At 42.2% G+C, this 22,728-nt stretch overlaps 1 protein-coding gene across 1 annotated transcript in view; it reads right to left on the minus strand.

Moving 5' to 3' along the window:
• Positions 1–22,728, minus strand: part of GEN1 (GEN1 Holliday junction 5' flap endonuclease) — an 80,480-nt gene that overhangs the window by 45,991 nt on the left and 11,761 nt on the right. The window contains exons 3-4 of the mRNA XM_082251682.1: positions 21,185–21,361; positions 2,748–2,858 (exon numbers count right to left, since the gene is read on the minus strand). Of these exons, the coding sequence (XP_082107808.1) occupies positions 2,748–2,858; positions 21,185–21,361 (288 nt within the window). The remainder of the gene's footprint in view (positions 1–2,747; positions 2,859–21,184; positions 21,362–22,728) is intronic.

Consider the following 22,728-nt stretch of genomic DNA (forward strand, 5'->3'; position numbering starts at 1 on the left):
CAGGTGTGTTTTTGCTGGCATTTTTTGGGGGGTTTTGGAGGCAGGCAAAACATCAGAACTTGTGCACAGTACCACTATACACAAGTTCAGATGTTTTTCCTGACTGCAAAGAACCCAAAAAAATGCCTGCTATTAAACCGGCAAGGTGTTACAGCAGAGAAGCCATATTCCTGTGCTTAAAGTTTTCTAATACAAACGATCTTTTTTTTTATGGTTCTGGACATGCTACAGAGCTGAAACTTCACAGGTACACCTTTTAGACCCCCCAGACACAAAATCACACAAAAAAAAGTTCTTAAAAATTGTCATTTTTGATAAAAAAGCCAATTATTGAAAAATGTAAAAAAAAAAAAAAAAAAAAAGAGATTTTTTGATTTTTACTTTGGATTTAGTATCTGGGGGGTCTAAAAAGTGTACATGTGAAGTTTCAGCTCTGTAGCATGTCCAGAACCCCCCAAAAATTAGCATTTTCTTATAATTTTTATTAGAACAGGAATACGGCTTCTCTACGGCGCTTTTTCTTGCATTTATCGGGCATTTTTGGAGGCAGGCATGACTTTTTTTGGATTTAGTGTCTGGGGGGTCTAAAAAGTGTACCTGTGAAGTTTCAGCTCTGTAGCATGTCCAGAACCAGAAAAAAAGATAATTTTTCAGTAGAGCAGGGATGGTGGGACCCCTCTTTTACACTTATATGATCTTTTTTTGGGGTTCTGGACATGCTACAGAGCTGAAACTTCACAGGTACACCTTTTAGACCCCCCAGACACAAAATCACACAAAAAAAGTTCTTAAAAATTGTCATTTTTGATAAAAAAGCCAATTATTGAAAAATTAAAAAAAAAAAAAAAAAAGAGATTTTTTGATTTTTACTTTGGATTTAGTATCTGGGGGGTCTAAAAGGTGTGCATGTGAAGTTTCAGGTCTGTAGCATGTCCAGAACCAGAAAAAAAAAAGATCGTTTGTATTAGAAAACTTTAAGCACAGGAATATGGCTTCTCTGCTGTAACACCTTGCCGGTTTAATAGCAGGCATTTTTTTGGGTTCTTTGCAGTCAGGAAAAACATCTGAACTTGTGTATAGTGGTACTGTGCACAAGTTCTGATGTTTTGCCTGCCTCCAAAATCCCCAAAAAATGCCAGCAAAAACACACCTGGGCATTTTTTTTTGACGCTAGCGTTTTTTTTGGCATTTTTTGGGGTTCTTTTGAGGCAGGCAAAACATCTGAACATGTGTATAGGGTGTATATATAGGCATATATGTCTGAATATATACCCCTAGACATATATAGGTGTGATAGTAGCAGAAATATATTACTGTAAATGATTTCATTAGCGCAAGCATTTATTTCTGCTACTATCACACCTATATATGTCTAGGGGTATATATTCAGACATATATGTCTATATATCCCCCCTATACACATGTTCAGATGTTTTGCCTGCCTCAAAAGAACCCCAAAAAATGCCAAAAAAAAACGCTAGCGTCAAAAAAAAAAAAATGCCCAGGTGTGTTTTTGCTGGCATTTTTTGGGGAATTTTGGAGGCAGGCAAAACATCAGAACTTGTGCACAGTACTACTATACACAAGTTCAGATGTTTTTCCTGACTGCAAAGAACCCAAAAAAATGCCTGCTATTAAACCGGCAAGGTGTTACAGCAGAGAAGCCATATTCCTGTGCTTAAAGTTTTCTAATACAAACAATCTTTTTTTTTCTGGTTCTGGACATGCTACAGAGCTGAAACTTCACATGCACACCCTTTAGACCCCCCAGATACTAAATCAAAAAATCTCTTTTTTTTTTTTTTTTTTTTTAATTTTTCAATAATTGGCTTTTTTATCAAAAATGACAATTTTTAAGAACTTTGTGTGATTTTGTGTCTGGGGGGTCTAAAAGGTGTACCTGTGAAGTTTCAGCTCTGTAGCATGTCCAGAACCAGAAAAAAAGATCATATAGGTGTTAAAGTTAAAGGAGGCTCCCGAACCACATCCCTGTTCTACTGAAAAATTATCTTTTTTTTTTTCATGGTTCTGGACATGCTACAGAGCTGAAACTTCACATGCACACCTTTTAGACCCCCCAGATACTAAATCCAAAGTAAAAATCAAAAAAATCTCTTTTTTTTTTTTTTTTTTAATTTTTCAATAATTGGCTTTTTTATCAAAAATGACAATTTTTAAGAACTTTTTTTTGTGTGATTAATAGTTAATGGGGCATGACCCAGAACCCTAGGCACTTTTTAGGGGCATTTATTGGGTTTTAGGGCTTAAAAATGGTGTTTTTTGATTACAGAAGTTCGGGTCCCATTGATTTCAATGGGGTTCTGAAATCCGGGCCGAACTTTCGTGAAGTTCGGGTGTTCTGGTCGAACCGAACTTTTCAAAAGTTCGATCATCCCTAACGTCAATTTCATTTGGGTACAGCATCGCACAACCGCGCAATTGTCCATTAAAATCACGCAGTGCCTAATCGCAAAATAGGCCCTGGTCTTTGAACAGCCAAATCCTCCGGGGCTTAAGTGGTTAAAGGAGGGCACCGCAAACAACAAAACCTCAATTTTATTTCAGAAAAGCAATAATCATTTATATTATAAAAGCCTGGGTACAGTTATAGCCTCCTCTTCCACATCGGAATGTAAAAGATGAATGGTTACAAAAGAAAAAGGAGCTATGTTTTTAATAGACTTTATCAAGAGATCTCATACAGTCAGCATATTTCTTCAAGCTTTTTTTTTTTTACATCAACTCACTTTTGGTACATAATCACATCCAAAGAGGATTGCCATTGCAACTAGTGACTCTCGGTTCAACCCCAGCTTATCCCTAATGGCAGATGCTTCATAACAATCCACATGAGGGTCCTGCAATAAGACAAGAAGAACATAGATTAGACTGTACCTGGAAATAAATGATAGATCTTTTTACACCAGCCATGCAGGTTATGGAAGGGGCCGGGGGAAAGGGAGAATGAGGCAATCATGCAGCACTGTCATCTTGAAAATGTATTATTTATTTTTCCTATATCCATTGCAATTCCAAAAACATTTTTTTTTCCTTCTCTTTTAAAGCAAATGCACTGAAGATATATGAAGGATACAATGGCTGACCTGTCTTTTAGATAAATACTAGTTGCCTGGCTGTCATGCTAACCCAGTGGCTTCAGTATTTCAGAGGTTTAGGCCTAGAACAAGAATCAAGATAAAATGCTCTGACTTTCCCCATATGAATCTTTGGACTGGGTTAATGTCTCAAAAAGCACTGAAGCCAGAGACAGACAAGCAACTGGTATTTTTAGAAATGGAAGCCCTGTTCCCCCTGTATAGGTTACTTTTAATTAATGGCAGGTAGCATTTGCTATGCAAATCAACCCTTAACATTGTGGGCAGCACAACGGCTTCATGATCAGCACTTCTGCTTTTCAGAACTGGTTTCCCCAGTTCAAATTTTGGTCAGGACTATCTGCAGAGAGTTAGTATGTTCTCCCTGTGCCTGCATAGGTTTCCTTCCACATTTCAAAGACATGCTAGTAGGAGAATTGGCTCTAATGTGTGTGTGCGTGTATGGTATGTATGTGAAATCGGGACCTTAGATTGTATATTCCTTGGCAAGGATGAAGGTAAATGTACAATATGTAAAGCACCGCCTAAATTAATGGTGTTATATAAAATACCTGTAATAATAAAGCTAAAAACTACAATTTTAAATTTACCAATGAACACTTGAAATTATTGTATGCAAGTTAGCTATTTAGGTAGGCACTTCATTGGCACACTGAACATTTAAAAAAAGTAAAAGCCCAAATCCAGCTTTCTGGGATGGCGCAGGACTCGGAGGACAGCGCTGGACTGTTGAAGGCGTAAGCATTGGCTGGCAAACCTTAGATAGCATTTATACAATGACATCAATTTTAATCTATTGGCATTTAGAGGCTTTAAAGTAAAACAAACCCAAATCACCAAAATCTAAAATATTTATGCAATTACAAAAGTCCTTTCCATCTTTTTAAAGTAGAACTATGGGCATTTTTTTTTTCTTCATTTTGGATAGAACAAGTGAGTTATAATCCCCGTCAGATTTTTTTCACCATCTGTGTTCCATTGCAGAGATTTTCTTTCACTTCTTGTCACAAAGTAAAACAGGAAGTGTAAACCCCTGTAAATTAAAGGAATTCCTTGGGGGGGTCCCCAGGTCACCAGAACCCAGGTTCCCCATTGGAAGATTTTCCCTCTTTTACTTTTCTGGGGACAACCCAAAATTTGGTATTTTTTTAGACTTTCATTGAAAATGGTAAACCGGACAAATGTAGAGGGTGAATCTCCCTAACAGGGGCACAGATAGCAATACAACCTGACAGGTGTTCTAATCCCTCTCGGCTCTATCCAAAACTAAAAAAATACATTTTGCCTTTAGTTGGACTTTAAATCTACAGCTTTCATTAAAAAAATAAATTAGTGATCTTGCCATGAAATCCATAGTTCAGGTACTTTGTGTTCTAGGTTATGAACACTTAGTCCTTGTCCCCCACTTGCACTCCTCTGCTGTCACCTGGGTTTCCAATGGAGGAGTACAAGTGGCCAATTCAACCCACATTATGCAGGCATAATCCAGATTCCATAAGGTAATTCTCCCTGAGAAACATGAGCCAAAAGAGACACCGAAGGACCACTGCCAAAACAGAGCTGAGCCACTAGGGGAGCCGCATCCAAAGAGGCACCACAGATAAACTGCAGCCCCTGGACATGCTGGTCTGCCAGCTCGGCAAAGGTAGGGGAGCTGTTCTCCCTCCAGGTCACGGCGTAAGAGCTTGGCCCGCTCGGTCAGAGTTTGCGACACCAGGGCAATGGTGAATACCGGCCTCATTGCCGAACCAGCCAAAGCGTACATATTGCGGGGGGCCACAGCCTCCGCCTTCTGGTCAGCCAAATCCTTAACTGGTTGCCGACTGCTCACAGTATATTTACTGCGGCAGTCAGCCCCGGCCAGGCAGAGTGAAGTAGGTCTACGTCGCTCGCCTGTCACTCCTTTTAGAGCCAATAGTAGGCGAGCGCGCGCCCGCCTCGTTCACAGAGGAGTGCGGGCGTGTGACCGGCGGACCCCATGTCCGCCGGTCATACTACGATGGCCGGTACAGTGGGAGAAAGACAGAGCGGCTTATGTAAACAAGCCGCCTGTCATTCTCCCCTGTGTAAAAATGAAGATCAGACGGTTCTACTATGTAGAACCGTTGATCTTTGTTTTTACACTAGGAGACCTGTCCCACTACAGTAAGAATCACGCCCCTAGGACACACTTAACCCCTCCCTGTCCAATACAGTTAACCCCTTCCCTGCCAGTGTCATTTTTGCAGTAACAGTGCATATATATAGCACTGATAACTGCAGTAATGTCACTGGTACCCCCAAAAGTGTCAAAAATGTCAGTCAAGGGTCCGATCTGTCCGCCGCAATGTCGCAGTACCGCAAAAAAAAAAAAAAAAAAAAAAAAAAAAAAAATCGCAGATCGCCGCCATTACTCGTTAAAAAAAAAAAAACACCAAAAATGACAAAAATCTTTCCCTTTGTTAGTAAACGCAATAACTTTTGCGCAAACCGATCAAAATACGCTTTTTGCGATTTTTTTTACCAAACATATGTAGCGTAAGACAATTTTGCCGAAAATGTTAAAAAATTTTGATTTTTACATTTTTTTGGGGGGAATTTCATATAAAAAAAAAAAGTGAAAAATATTGTTATTTTTGCAAAAATTACGCTCTTTTTTTGTTTATAGCGCATGATCAAAAAAAAAAAAATCGCACAGGTGATCAAATACCACCAAAAGAAAGCTCTGTTTGTGGGAAAAAAAGGACGTGAAATTCGTTTAGGTACAGCGTCGCACGACCGCACAATTGTCCGTTAAAGTCGCGCAGAAAAAAAAAAAAAAAAAAAAAAAAAAAAAAAAAAAAAAAAATCGCAAAAAAACCCCCTGGTCAGGAAGGGGGTAAAATCTTTCGGGGCTTAAGTGGTTAAAGGCCGGGGTCTATTCAACCGTAATCATGGCTGCCTTTTTTAATCTGGAAACCGGAGGGTACACCACCGGTGGAACGGTCCATTTCTGAAGAAGGGACACCTCATAGGGGTAACGCCTCGTAAAGTGCTTAGGGGCCCTGAGGGGACACTTTGGTCGTCCCCACTCTTTAGCGACAATTCTGTCAAAAGAGGCGGGGAAAGGAAACACCTTTGCCGCTCTGGATGGCTTGGGAGTGCCAAAGGGAACCTGTGCCTCCATCGCAGCTGCATTCTCCATTTTCAGGGTCTCATACAAGGATACAATCAGTGCCTACACCAGCGCCTTTTCGTTTCGTTTTTGGTTGCAGACGTGGAGGAATCATCCTCGCTATCAGAGGATTCTGGGCGCGAGCTTGCAGACCCAGCAGGGTGATCCACGTCGAAGAGCTTGCAGACCCAACAGGGTGATCCACAACCAACTCAGATTCAGGATCTGATGAGACAGATGAATGCGGGGGCGCTTTTTGGTAGCCCGTCTCCCGAAAGCCACCTCCACCTGGGACACAACGGACTCCAGCCCCCATCACCAGCTAGTGCCCAGCCCCCACCCCAGGAGGTGGACCAGACCACCCAAAGAGCCCCAAGCATATGTGGAGGGGGAGGTAGGATGGGGGACACTGGAAAGGGGGGGTGCCTAACGGGAAGGAGGGGAACCCAGGGGGTCCTACAGTCCCAAGGAGGGGCCCACATCCACCCTAAAACCCTCCAGGGGGAGCGGGGGACAGCTACTCACCATACCAGGAACCAGGCGGATACAGCTCCAGACCGAACCCCTCTCCATGGAAATGGGGGGCTGTCAGCCAGGAGGAACGCTGCGACTCAGGCCGAGACCCCGGTCGTATGCAACCTCGCAAGCCAGTTTAACTCGCAGGCCAGCCCCCGTCCAGTGGGCTATGTCGCGGCCGACCTAGCACGGAGTTGAAGTCTGCGTGCACTCACTGGCCAGACTGGGGTGACCACTGGATCTAGATTATCCAGCCCGTCTCCCAGTCCGGCAGTTGACTGTAGATCTCACAGGAAAAATCCTAGGCAGGCAGAAAGAAAACAGTGACTATAGCAGAGAGGGAAAATACCCCCTAGGACTGTCAATGGGCGTAGCTAGATTTCTTTTCTGCCTAGTGTCCTACTCCTGTAGGGGGCAGTATAACCCAATGGTTAAGAATTTAAGGAGCTGTTTCCATCAAGGAACGAAAGAGAAAAGTAATTTATTAAAAAAAAATATATATATGGCAATTATATAGAATACCAAGTAAGTTAGGGATCCATTGCAAGAATTTTTAACAAACTTTGTTGCAGATTCATACCCATTTTGTTCTAAAGGAATAGACCTTTGTTAGGTCATGTCTTATGCAGGACTGATTCTGAATGGGAGCGACTAATTCATTACAAGCAGCTAATGGACAAGGGAAATTTTAAACTGAATGGGTTATTTTACAAGGTAGGGGTTTACATATATTTTAAATTACAATTAAGCTTGCGAAGCAATTGCTTTTCTTTTAGCAATATTTTTCACTTTCAATATTTTTTATTAAAAGATGATAAAAAAAAAAAAAAACACAAGAGAAGGAGGTATCAAACAATTTCAAGTACAGTCAAAACCATAATGATACAGCTACCAAAAAAAAATGATGCAAGACCAGTAGTTGAATCTCAGGATACATGTCAAGACGCCATACTAAAGCATCATACACAAAACAAACATATCTCCTATGTTCAGCAGTAGACTAAAAAGAACTAGGGATGCACCGATCCGACTTTTTTGGTCCCAATCTTTTTCTTTGTGAAATCGCCGATCCCGAAGTACGGTTTTGTGAGCTTATAACAAAACAATACTTCCGGATCGGTATCGGCAGATACCTTATAACAATGTGCATTCAAAATCTAAAATGTCATGGGATTAGTCTTTAAGAGGTTAAACGTCCCTCCTCCGGCAGACGGAACGAAAAGATACATTGTAATCATTGTGTTTACTTAACTGGGAGAGGTGAAAGGCATTTGCAGGAGGCGCTTTTTTTTTTCTTCGACAGCCGTTCTCTGCTCCCTCACAAGCTATAAAGAGCAAAACCGGATCGGCCCGTGGATCTGTTAATTTTACCGATCCCCCGATCCAGCTATTTTGCCCGTATCGGGGCCGATATCTGATCCAAATATCGGATCGGTGCATTCTGAAAAAGAACCAATCTAAAATTGTTTTTCAGCCATATTTTATATTGCAAGGTGGAATTACCCTTAAAATGTGTGAATGAGAATGTATTTTTTAAATTTTATTTGGTGAATCAGAAGGCACTGTCAGTAAAAACAGAAATAAAGGAGGACCATAGAATTGTCAGACTGGGATTGAAGGACTACACTGCTTATTAAAGCAAAGGGGCAGAATTTCTAGATGGTCAAGTGCCGTGCCCATAGACACAGCTCCTCACTTGATCTGAGAATATAAAAGGCAGATTATGCATGTCACCTCATATTTATGGATGATGTAGCCCTTTAACTAGTTCTTGCAGAATCCAATTTTACTGAATGCATTTGTGGTATAGAAATAAAATTGCATTTTACACTGGAACAGTCAGGAAAGAGGATATGGTGCAATAATAATAATAAAAGATAAAATAAAAAAATGTGGCATTATACCTCAGATCTGCGCATAGCAACATTGCCATCTACAGAGGAATAATTGTAATGTTTGTGTGATTTCCAAAGTCTTCCTGCTCATTAGTTGCTCCACATTTCTTTACATTTATATTAGTCTGAATGAACAAGACTTAGAATGCTGCGACCCAGGGAGACTTCTGGTTCAGGTAGGTACCTCTTCTTGTTACAGTTGATCGCATAAAAAGTAGTTTACACATTTATGACATAAATCCTGGCCAGGACATCTGCATGAAGTTTGTTGTACTCTCTGCTTGCCAAGGTTTCCTCCCACATACCAAATACATGTTAGCAGGTTGACTGGCTCCTGTCCAAAATTGGCCCTAGAATGTGTATGTCTGCATGTGTGATAGGGATCTTATTATTATTATGATAATACAGGATTTATATAGCGCCAACAGTTTGCGCATCGCTTTACAATGTAGAGGGGAATAGGTGGGCCCTGCTAATGGAGTTCACATTCTAAAAGGGCGGAGGGAGGAGGTGGTACAAAAGGTAATAGCTGCAGGGATGATCTGCTGGAGGTGACTCGGGTACAGTTCTTGGTGAATGTGGGGTAGGCTTCCCTAAAAAGGCGAGTTTCAGGCATCACCTAAAAGGCAGACAGGGAATCTTAGATTGAAACCTCCTTGAGGGGAGGGAGAGATGAGAATGCACAGCATGCGAAAGCTCTGCATAAAATTTTGAGTGTTACATAAATACCTGTAACACAAATAAATTCTATATAAAAAAAACACAAGGAAGGATTGGAGTATTTTGTAGCCACTTGAAGACTAGGCCTTTTCCTTTTCTGGCACGTTGCTTACATGTAACAATCAGTATTTTTTTGCTAGAAAATTAAAATGTTTTTTTGCCCTTTTTTATGTCACATGGTATATGCACAGTGGTTTTTTTAAACGTAGTTTTAACACCAAAATACGTAACCCAATTTTGGGTAAACTATAAAAGACAATGTTACGCCAAGTAAATAGATACCAAATATGTCACGCTTTAAAATGGGGCACGCTAATGCAACAGCAAATTTTTTTTTTAAAAACGTAAAATTTTCATATCCATCAGCGACGCTTTAAAAGGAGGATGCAAACCCACTCTGTAGGCTTGGACCTACAGGTAAGCCTATCACCTGTAGGTACTATGAATACCTCCTAAACCTTGAGGAGGAGAGATATTCGCACTTCATGCAGCAGGTAACGTCACCGGCAAATGCGCTCAGAATGGACAGCATATCTGTGCCATCCCTTCAGAGCTCCGTTCTGCAGTCCATGGCTTCCGAGCGCATGCGCAGGAGTGACGTCATCGCGACACGGCCAATCAAACAGCAGGAGGATGCGAACCCGGAAGGAAGACCAGGTGAAGATAGAAGCTTCTGACAGATCTGAGGTTGCAGTAGACATATGCCGGTTTTCGGTAATTCGATATATCGTGGTATTGCATAGCCACGGTATTGTTATTGTGGCATTTTTAAAATACCGAGTTTCTCTGCTCCTGGGTCTGACTTGTGAATTGATACATTTCAGTGAGCTGGATGACTCATTCACTCACACAGCTAAGCCTTTCAGCATTAAGTCTCCTAACTATAAACAAAAATGATTACATTGTATCTTTTCCTTCCCTCTGCCAGGGAGAAAGGAAGTTTAACCTCTTAAAGACTGGACCTTTTTTCTGACACTTGTTGCTTGCAAGTTAAAATCAGTTTTTTTTTTTGCTAGAAAAGTACTTAGAACCCCCAAACATTTTATATATTTTTTTAGCAGAGATCCTACAGAAAAAAATGGCGATTGTTGTAATATTTTATGTCACCCTGTATTTGCGCAGCAGTCTTTCAAACGCAATTAATAGACTTTAATGAATAATAAAAAAAAAAAAAACGTAACAGTAAAATTATCCCAATTTTTTTTTTTTGTTACACAGAGAATCGTGATCTTTATGCCAAGCTAAAAAATCTTGATTCTCATTTTGGCCAGAATCGTGCAGCTCTAATATATATATACACACACACACACACGCATAGCAGCCCACATTACATTATTATATAGCCATCAAGCAGTGTCTGGCCTACCTGGTGATGACTGGTCCTGGCGCTCTGATCCGATGGCCTGGTCTTTAAAGGGGCAAATCAAGATAAAAACACCGGTCCTCCTGCAGGTTTAACCAATTAATGACTTTACTATTGCTTTAGGCCTGGTTCACATGTATGCAGGTTGGGGGCCCACATTTGCACAGGCATAGCAGCCCATTGATGTGAATGGGCTTGAGCTGCTATGCCTGCGTTTTCAGCTGAAAAAAGGTGTATGCAGAATTTAAAAAAATGCAGTGGCCATGAAATCCATCCTTCTTTTGCACCATGCGACTTACCTGCCGTTGCTGCACACGCAAACTGTTTTTAAATGCCGTGCCCACGTATACAAAAAATGCAGAAAGCTTGCCAGAGCAGGAACTGCAGGTAAGTCGCATGGTGCAAAAGCAGGATGGATTTCAAGGCCACTGAATTTTAAAAAAATGCTGCATGCACCTTTTTTCTGCGGAAAATGAGGGCATAGCAGCCCGTTCAAATCAATGGGCTGCTATGCCTGTGCAAATGTGGGCCGCCAACCCGCATACATGTGAACCGCCAACCCGCATACATGTGAACCACCAACCCGCATACATGTGAACTAGGCCTAAAGCAATAGTAAAGTAATTTATAAACAACACCTCCTTCAGGTTTAACCACAAGGATTTGCCCTCTTAATGACCAGGCCATCGGATCGGAGCAGAGAACCAGGACCAGTTATCACCAGTTAGGCCAGACACTGCTTGATGACCTATTTTAGGCCTGGTTCACAGAGTCTGTACTGACTGACTATATAATAATGTGCATAAGTGAACCAAAGCCCCTAAATTCAGCAATGAAATTGAAGTGAGGTGGAAATTTAATAATTTAAATTTAATAATAGAATACCGTGATAATACCGTATACCGTGGCAAAACCTTAATCAATTAATCGCAGCATGAAAATCTGATACCGTCACAAGCCTAGGTTGCAGGGCTTCGTTCTAAGGTAAGTATTTCATAATGTGCTAGTATGCTGTGCATACTAGCACATTATACCTCTATATTATATTTTAAAAAAAAATGGGCATGGTTTACTTCCTCTTTAAAGACCTTTACAGGGTACCAGTTTAGCTTTACACAGGAGGTACTTTTGAATGACTTTGATTTGTAAACAAGAAGTGATGTCAGGTCATTGCTTCCGGGTTACCATAGCCCAGAGCCGAACAAGGTCAATCATTGTTCCGCCCCTCCCGTTGTTTGTAAAAGCAATCCCGCAGCTAGCTAGGATTGCTTTTACAAGTGAGCGGACCATCAGCTCTAAAAAACAGGACTGCAGCTGCAGGGATTTATCATCTCGGCATAACCATTTGAAGTCCAGTGACGTAGCAGGTATGCAATTGGTCGGCCAATGGGCAGTCATTTAGCCTCTTCCTAAATGCGTAATGCATATATGCGACGGCAGGAAAAGAGGGCTTTAGCAACCATTCCCCACACATATTCATCCAGGGCGGTCTGAGGAGGTGTGTCACTGGGTGCTCCCAGCACAATGACCTAGATGTCTTCAATTGTTGTCGGTAACGGCTTTTGATCGTGAACCATAGGGTCAGCCTCCCAATCACCAAATAGAAGCACACTATTCCCAGCGCACACGTTCCTGCAGAAGGGCTATGAGTGTAGATGGGTGCTACAGGAACCACTGTCTGGAAATCTAGGACAGTCAGAGCAAAAGTAAGTCACCAGCACCCCACGGATATCCAGAATAGATCCAAAGCTTTATTCAGTGATCACATTATAACAACTAAAGCAAAGTTTCTGAGTCACGCAGAACCCCTTCATCAGGCATGTGAGGGAGGCCTGCGTGACTCTGAAATGTTGCTTCAGATGTTATAATGTGATCGCTGAATAAAGCTTTGGACCCATTCTGGATATCTTTGTTGTGCTGGTGACATACTTACTCTCAGACTCCCAATCACGTGACTGCTGTGAGAACTCGTTTAAGGGCGGACAGCAGCCATCAGGAAAGGGGATTTAAAAAAAAAAAAAAACCACACACATCACAAACATGTTAAAAAAAAAAAAAAAAATTGTAACCATGGCTAAAAAGAAACATTACAAAGTACAGTGTAAGCCAACCTATCTCACTGCTGCTGTAAAGGTTAGAGCACCATCTAGTGGAATTAAATGAGAGCTTCGATTTATAACAAAAGGGTTTGAATAATTTCCAAAGAGCTGTTCTTCACAAAACATCACATACAATAATCACATTTTTTTAGAACCCAGGTGGGCTGAAAATATGGCAAATTGTAAATAAAGGCTTTCCGAGTATCTTTATTAGGAGATATTGTATTTTTGGTGCAGTTCTACAGCAGGTAAATACATGGACAGAGAGAGTAAATGTTTTGAACAAGATTACCTGATCTTAGGAGGGCAGCTTTGGTTCTATGTACTAGTCCAGTTTGGGCATTGATGGTCACCACTGGTGGCAGTCAATGTGGTCACTACAGATTCCCCTAGCGTTATGGTGTCAAGCTACTACCTTGATGTGCTGTGTCTGCCCTCACAGCTGCTTTAGCATAACTTAGGCATGAACAAATCACACCCAGTACAAAGAGCCAGCACTACGCATTTGACTATATGTAGCTATGCTAAAGATATGTAAACAAGGTGTATACACTAGGTGATAGAGCATGTGGCTGCACCTAAAATGACACACTAGCAGCGCTATTTAGTCCACACATAAATGAACTACAAATGAAATTCAAATGAATGAATACATGAATATCACTGTATAAGGAAAATCAAGCTCATGCATAGAGTCCCAATAACATTGAAAGATGCCGGTCCCAAAAGTGTAGGTCCTCAATCGTTCATCAGCAAAAGGAAGAAAGAACCTTCACCTCGCCACCGTGTACACCCCTTTGGTTGGACACTCACCGAATGAACAGTATATGTACGCCACAAAGTATGAGACCTCCCGATCACCTCCAGACTCTGGATGTAAGCCAAAGCTCCACTGATAGTAACCAGGTATATCTCAAGAACTCAACGACCACTGAATCCAATAATCTCATCGAATCGGGCCACACAGCATACCGTGGTGCATGTAAAGTAATGAGGTCACATAGCGTAATACTGCATATGTAAATCTTTATTTCCCCAAACAGATAAGTACCTCAAACATTGCACTTACAATCTTAAGTTAAGAGGCCCTCTGTTGAAGTCATTTGCTGACGAAACGCGTCAGTGCGTTGTCACGAAGGAAGTCTACGTCACACACCAGACACGGAAGTTCGCAGCTAGGTACCGAGCGGCGAGCTATCAGGACGGGGAACAGCTGCAGGACGCAGGTCTGACTTATTCCACGCTTTCACATGTTTGTAAGATTGTAAGTGCAATGTTTGAGGGACTTATCTGTTTGGGGAAATAAAGATTTACATATGCAGTATTACGCTATGTGACCTCATTACTTTACATGCACCACGGTATGCTGTGTGGCCCGAGTCGATGAGATTATTGGATTCAGTGGTCGTTGAGTTCTTGAGATATACCTGGTTACTATCAGTGGAGCTTTGGCTTACATCCAGAGTCTGGAGGTGATCGGGAGGTCTCATACTTTGTGGCGCACATATACTGTTCATTCGGTGAGTGTCCAACCAAAGGGGTGTACACGGTGGTGAGGTGGAGGTTCTTTCTTCCTTTTGCTGATGAACGATTGAGGACCTACACTTTTGGGACCGGCATCTTTGAATGTTATTGGGACTCTATGCATGAACTTGATTTTCCTTATACAGTGATATTCATGTATTCATTCATTTGAATTTCATTTGTAGTTCATTTATGTGTGGACTAAATAGCGCTGCTAGTGTGTCATTTTAGGTGCAGCCACATGCTCTATCACCTAGTGTATACACCTTGTTTACATATGGTTTATATTTTATAGCAGCAGCTGATGTTAGAATCTTTTGGATATTTAATAGTCTTTTGGCGCCGGGTGAGCAAGTTGCCCCCCCTCGGTTCTTGTGTTATCTTGCTCCTATTTGTTTATGCTAAAGATATAGTTTGGTAAAGATGGCCCTGTGAGAGAACATAATGGGTGTGAAATGCCAGGTTCCCCTTTCTCAAATGCCTAAGGACTAAGTTCAGTCTGGTACAGGCAATGCCAACTGTCACATTAGCTGCTGCTGTGTTTCCATGCAGTGCTGGCTTTTCCTAATAATAGCCCTGGCATTCCACTGCATGCCTTTCCACCGGCAATAGCCCTCACTGACCTGGCCACCAGAGTTGTTGTAAATGGCCATGGCGACCTCGCAACCAGGAATTGTCCAGTACTGCCATAAAAACAGGAAGCAGAGAAAGAAGCATTTCCCTCTTGGCCTATCTTACTAGGCACTGCAACAAGTGGTGTTATCATGGCAACTGACTGCAAAGAAACAGCATCTAAATATAAAAAAAAATAAAAAATTCACTCACCTGTTAACCAAACCACCATTATCTCTACAACCAAGCCAGCATAGTTCTGGCATACAATAAAATAAAACACAAATTTAGTGTAAAGGTGAATTTTTATTGTGGTGAGTGCAAATAAAGTTGCAATATTTATCTATTCACTAAAAGCACAAGACATGCAACTGACCACTTCCACTGGTGGAGAATTATCTAAAGCAGGGGCGTCCAATCCACAGTACGCATGCGGCCCAAGAGAGTTAAGAATGCCGCCTGTGCACAGTTGGAGGGATGCCATGCAAGGCATAGCAGATGGGGCGAAGGCCAGCAAAGACAAGACAGGCCCATCTGGAGGGATGCCAAGAATGCCATATTTGGCATAAACCCAGTGGAGGCGAATGCAGTGACTCCCCAGGCAAGTAGGTGCCAGATTAATGGGTTTTGTGGGCTGTGTGTAATATTTGCCTTACTAAAGGTTCTTCTTGGGGAAAAAAAAGGGTGCAGCATGGTTTCTATAAAACTAGCAAAATTGTGCCAGATCCAAAACATGAATGCTGAAAAGGGTTTATGGCGGGCGGTATGTGCAGGGGAGACATAACAAAATATGGTGCAAAGAGTGGGTTAAAGAGGTTGTAAACTCGTATAAATTTTTTTTTTTTTTCTTACACCCTGCAAAAGAAAGACATAATGAGCTAGTATGCATCGCATATTAGCTCATTATGCAATACTTACCTCAGAACGAGCCCCCGCCGTGCCGCTCACTCACCTCTATGACGGGCGACATGTCTAGTCGCCCGTCTTCCGGGATCGCGGCAAACGGCCATCTGATTGGCCGGAGCCGCGGTGACGTCACTCCCGCGCACGCGCGCGGGAGCCGACAGTCACGGCACAGGGCTCTGAAGGAACGGCACGATCGGCCGTTCCTTCAGAGCGCATGCGCCAGTGACGTCACTGGCGACATGTAAGGTAAATATCTCCTAAACGGTACATGTTTAGGAGATATTTACAGTACCTATAGGTAAGCCTTATCATAGGCTTGCCTATAGGTACAAGTTGTAGAGGAGGGTTTACTTCCTCTTTAAGGCAGTGGTCCTCAACCCTGGCCTACAGGGCCCACTAACAGGCCGGGTTTTAAGTATTACCTTTGGGAGATGCAGACTAGAATACTGCAATCACTGAGCAGCAAATGATATCACCTGGGATGCATTTCAGTTATCTTGCAAACCTGGCCTGTTAGTGGGCCCTGTAGGCCAGGGTTGAAGACCACTGGGTTAAGGGACTCCCAGTAATCAGTGAAAAAGTTCATATAGTCCATGTAGTGTAATGTCACACACGCTAGTGGCAGCTCCCTTGAGAGTGAAGTAATTCTCTGGAAGGTAAATTGAAGACAGAAAGGTGCGTTAAAGTGTAGGAGATAAAAATCAAGAAGAACATTTATTAAAAGTTGTCAGTCAATTGGCTACTCATATGATGTAAGAATAAACAAGGCATAAGTTAGAAAGGGAGTCTGTAGTCACTCTGGGGGGTCCCAGGGTCTATAGCAGCATTACAGGCAGTGTACAAGCAGGGCAGATGGATGAGCCGGACAGGGACCCTGCTGTGCGAGAACCAGCATAGAATGCACTTGGAGTTGCGATGGAAGACGGTGGAACATGCAGATGACGCCATCCAGATCTGAAGAAAAAGCTGAAGTTTTGAAACGCGTCATCTGACATGTCCCGACATCACTTTCGGTGGGGCTCCGAGTGCGTTCCACGCTGGTTCTCACACTACACATCAGGATCCCCGGCCGACTCGTCCACCTGCCCTGCTTGTACACCGCCTGTGATGCTGCTATAGACCTTGGGAACACCCAGAGTGACTACAGACTCCCTTTCTAATGTATGCCTTGTTTATTCTTACATCATGTAAGTAACTAATTGGCTGCCAACTTTCAATAAATGTCCTTCTTGATTTTATCTGCTACACTTAGTTTGGTGCACCTTGTAGTGTTCCAGTATGTGCAGGGAAGACCTGTGAAAGCTATGGATATAGCAAAGGTAATTTATGATCTGCTCAACATTTTCTGCTTATCACCTATCCTTAAGCTGGGTACACTCAGTTTTTTTAACATTCAAAAAAATAAATATGTTAGTGGGGCGATCTCCCTCACTGTGTCATTGTGTTCTGACAGTGGGATTGCCGCTGCTCCTCCCTCCCCCCCCCCCCCACCGCCAGAACACATTGATCAGCACTGGTGTAGCCATTGGCTGTCAGCGCAGATCGGCTGCTAGTTTTCCAGCATGCTTGTACGTCAGAGATCAGCTTCTGTCGGACAGGTAGCTGTGCACACATACTGAATGTCGGCCGATTTCTGCCGAACCAGCCAATATTCAGATTGTGTGTACCCAGCTTTATTGTTAGTTTATTTTATATCTGGCCCAAGACAATTCCTCTTTCTTCAATGTGGCTCAGGAAGGTCAAAAGGTTGGACACCCCTGATCTAAAGATTATTAAAATTGGCAAATGAAGACTTAACTTATACTGATATTACCTCAACTTTTCAGCAATGATTTTATTTGCGACTGTTACTTAAAGAGGATGTTCAGGCTGTAAAAAGAAGAAAAAAAGAAAAAAAAAAAACATTTATCAGCAGCTAATCCTTTAGCTGCTGACTTTTAATAAATAGACGCTTACATGTCCAAGGATCCAGAACTGTCCTCTCCCGGCCTAGTTATTCTCTCGCCTCCAGGTTCTGGGCCGGCATCCTAATTGTGGGCAGTCGGCTGTGCGGCTTTCAGCTACACAGCCGATTGACCACTGCACATGCGCGAGCCACGCTACGCTTTGTGAATGATCCTGCAGTCTTCAGGGACCTGTGATGTATCTCAGAAGACTGCGTGGGGATGAGAACCTCCGCTGGAATCGCCCAGGAAGTCGGAGCAGGTAACTGTTTTAAACTTATAACAAAACTTCCCCTGTTGGGTGGAGCTCTGCTTTAAACATTTAATTATTTGTACCCGTTTGTTCGTTAGTGCATCAATGTAATAATCTCATTATATCAACCTCTGCGTGTCTCCTGTTTCTAAGGAAATCGCAGGGAAGGAAATTTTCTATTGGTTCATGGAAGAGGTTTTTGGCTGCTTATTAGCTGTGACATGTTGAGGACAGGCCATATACCACTCTTCATTTCAAATTTTTACCCATTTGCATGTCTGTTAGGGCAGGTTAAGCAGTATGTTTTTATTTACAAAAAAAAAAAAAAAGGTTGTTTTTCTGAAATTACATTGTGGCATTGTGGATATATTTTGTGGATTTATCTTCTAAATTAAACTTTTTACTTAACCAAAAATACATTTAAAAAACAAGTGTCTTCACCAAGTAATACACTCTATTCTTCAATTTAATGCCCTTCCTTGAGGGAAGCTAACAAAGTCAAAAATGATTGCAACAGCATTCCATTCTGGCGTGACATCAAACCATTCCCAGAGCCTAGAAGGTCAGTGAGCACCTAGAGCAAATGTTTGCTAAATGTTTCATTTCAGTTCTAAAATATACAACATTTTCATGCTTTTTGTCACCTAATGTACTGAGTAGCATTACATGAAATAGTAATGAGTTATTTGAATTCCAGCTGCCTAATGTACCTAGTATTTTCTTACTTTTTTAATCATTATTTATAGTAATTTATACAGCACCTGCACATTACAAAATTATTTACCCAACTAACCCAAAACCAACCATATCTCTTCAACAAAAAGGTAACTTGTGGTGCTGAAAATATAATTTTTTATTTTTGGTTGGTGGATAAATCATATCCAGTGCAAATACAGTCTGTGACAGTCAGCACTTTGCAGAGAGGACTGCTGCTTTCTGTGTAGAAATAGCAGTCCAGTATGTTCCAAGTCACAGCTTGAGCTAGGCAACCAGCAGGGATACTTTTACCATAACAGCAAGTCATTTTGAGTTAGATTTGGACTGCATTTGTTTAAAATTGTACTTTTGCAGCTTAGGCTCCATGTACACGGGACGCTGGAAATGGCCGTTTAGGAGCAGTTGGGCGTTTTTTTCAGAAGCCCCTGAACCCATCTACATTTTATCTTATCTGTCCATGTACACCAGGTCGTTTACAGTCATTTGCAGGCAGTTGCGTTCAGGGACTTTTTTTAGAACGCAATTATTTGCGTTCGAACGTGTGTTTCCCCGCGTTTCAAACGCACAAACACGTCCAAACGCGATGACCCGTGTTTAGCGTTCGCGTTTTTCCATTTTAAAGGGGAATAATTTTTTTGACCTCTAGGAACGCTTCTAAACGCAAACGCCCGCAAACGCCGCTAAACGCCCGCTAAACGCGGGTACAAACGCGACCGAACGGACGTTTCAAACGTCCTAAAAATTCCAGCATTCCAAGGGACTTTTAACAACGTCCCGTGTACATGGAGCCTAAGATTTCAAGATCCAAACCTGCTGACGGTCTCCCCTCACTGCTTCTGTATATGTGCTGTAGAAGGATTCCTTACAGTAATTAGGGTAGATTCAATATGGCATACAAGTACCGTACTTCTACACTGTATTCAACTCAGTTGTAAAGTAAATGAAAGACGGGCTTCCGTTCAAATCCCCGCCCATCAGTAATGCCCTTCTGACATGTTTCTCCCACATTGGGCTTAATCGTACAGGGCTATTTTTATGATAAAGCCCAATGTGGGTGAAACCTGTCAGAGGGGCGTGACCAATGGGTGGGGATTGGAGCTGAAGCCAGTCTTTTTATTTACATACCCAGAGGTGCCTTCTGCTTTATTCAGGGGTGCCTTGGCAAAAAGGCATGAAAATTGCCCAAAAATTGTATACAGCCAGGAAGTGGCTTAAGCAAGTCTTTCAGTTACACAAAGTCACAGGTTTTCATTGTGCACCATTACAACCTTCTAGCCACCATTGTCCAAACAACCAACAATGTCATCAGTTGACAAGGAGGACATTGGGCGCCTGCAAGCCATTCTTGTTTGCCCCTCCCCTGAACCTCTCCGTCAGCACTGAAATCACATTAGCAGAGAGAGAGAGAAACATTGGAATACTAGTCAGTACCAGAGTGAAAAGGTGTATTTGCTTTGGAAGAATAAATCCCCTCTAACATTGGGTGCCCTACATGTGGATGTTGCTGTGATATATAAAACTGTTAATTTAATTTTTTTACATTTTAGAATTGGGCTGCCTCAAGATTGTGCAGTTTTAAAGGGTGTTTTGACTGAAAAAAAGATTGCCAAAACACTGTTATTGTATCTTGGAGCGAGACCGCAGAGATGTGCTCAGTCTTTGCCAGCACCTGAATACAGAGTGCAAACCCAGGAGACAGACGCTGCAGGCTTGGAGCGTCGTCAATCTGTTATTTTTCAATACCATGAAACAAGTCCATCTAGTTTAACTAACCTAAACAAAAATAAATAGATACGCTTAAAAACCTCTAGAACCCTATACCCAGAGTAGATCTAGAGCAGGGGTCTGCAAACTTTCTTAAGAAAGGGCCAGTTTACTGTCCTTCAGACTTGGGGGGGGGGGGGGTGGACTGTGCCCAGCGGGAGTAAACGATGCCAGATCTTTGGTATTAGGGGGAGAAATGGTTGACGCCACTGGGGGGGGAATAGTGCCCCATTTTTGTTGTCAGTGGAGAAGGAATAATGCCTCAAGGGCAATATAAATCCAAGCAAAGAGCCGCAGTTTGGAAACCACTGCTCTAGAGGAAGGCAAAAGGCCTTAAGGAATGGTCCAATTTGAACTACCAGGGACAAAAAAAAAAAAAAAAATAATATATATATTATATGTATATATATATATATATATATATATATATATATATATATCCCGATTTCCAAAGGCAATTAGATATTCCCTGGGTCAACAACAGGAGCATGGGCTACCCTGTCCCCAAGGGATTTTTCCCAGCTCTGATAAGTTATAACATTTGTTTGGATCATACTGTATGCTTCACAGTCATTGCTCATTGCATATGAATCAAGGGAGTCATACCCAGGCACATTCCATACCTTCACATTCATGGTGAAATTTCTATAAACGGTCTGTGCTCCATAGAGAAATACATCTCCATCGTTGGTAATACATCCATCCACATAGCCCTTGGCATTGAGATAAGCACACATTGCTTCAGCTTCCCCTGCTGCTTGAACCCAAGGGACACCCAGGCAATCCAACATGCGGAGACACTACAGACAGACAGAAAAAAAAAAAAAGGCAGGTTGTTTACCATAGTGGACCAGTCAATAAAATTCTTGAATCGGTAGGGTACACATCAGCACTAAAAAATAAAAAAGAAGAGCTACCTCTTTTTTGAAGCAAATAAAGAAAACTGCTGCTGAGCTTTTTAAAGGCTGAACTGTATTCAGACATTAAATATACACCAATGAATGCAATTATGTATTTTATTGCATTTGTTATGATTCAAAACATATTAAAAGGCAACTAGTGTAAGAACCTGAATGCAACTGGATCTCAGTCTCTTGTAATCTCGTGTACAATGTTAAAAAGACTGGAAGAGTAAGGGGCTGTACTAGGAGACAGACATTCTACATGGATATGTGCCAACAGGGAACAGTCAGATAGGAGTGTGCAGTGTGAGCAGATTGGTACAATGATGCTGCTCCTCACATGCTGTGGGCAAGAAGGTACCCAGGCTTTATTGTTTAATGTGAAACTTTAGTGGGAAAAAAAAATGCTAACAGAAGGCTTTCATTGCAGAAGAGACTTCTGCTTCTCACCTGCCTGCTAGAGAGTTCCATCAGATTGCACACTTTGCTGCACGGGTGCTGGTCAGTGTACTATCTCAGCATGGTGCAGGGATAAAATGGTCTCCTGTGTGCACACACAGTAGTAACATTATCTTGGGACAACCAACCGAGACTGCTGAAGATACTATAACCAGAAGAAGACTGGGAGAAGATGTCAGTGCTGACAAGGGAGCTTGTGAATGTTGCATCACCGAAAGGGAGAGAACTGTTGTGAACATGACAAATACAGAAAAGTCAGGTCACCAACCTGGATGTACAGTTTGGCAAAATGGTATAAATCTCAGGACTGAATAGACCGAGATACATATCCTATGGCAGGTTGAACAGCTGCCACATATATATTTCAGCTATCCTTGTCGGTTTTCCTGTAGTTTAGCTTTAAGTGACATTACTAGGCAAGATCACATGGTTTATTTCTGCTATAAGATTCCGGAACCTTTAAGAGCCGGTTCACACTGGGGCGACTTGTCAGGTGACTTGGTCGCCTGACAAGTCGCCTGCCATAGATTAGCACAGGACCCGTTCTAATAGGAGCGACACAAGTCGCTCCGACTTAGAAAAAGGGTCCTGTACTACTTTGGGGCGACCTGGAGCGACCTGCATTGACTTCAATGATATGAAGTCCGTGCATGTCGCTCCGAGGTCGCGGTGCGCGATGTGCACCGCAACTTCACAGGTCGCCCCGGCAAGTCGGGTCGCCTGTATGTGAACTGGCTCTTAAAGTCAGAGAATACAAAGTCTTCCTGTGGGGTAGATTGCAAATGAGATAAGGGAATGATCAAAGC

The sequence above is a fragment of the Pelophylax lessonae genome (genome assembly GCF_965119305.1).
Source record: "Pelophylax lessonae genome assembly, chromosome: 3".
Classification (NCBI taxonomy): Eukaryota; Metazoa; Chordata; class Amphibia; order Anura; family Ranidae; genus Pelophylax; species Pelophylax lessonae.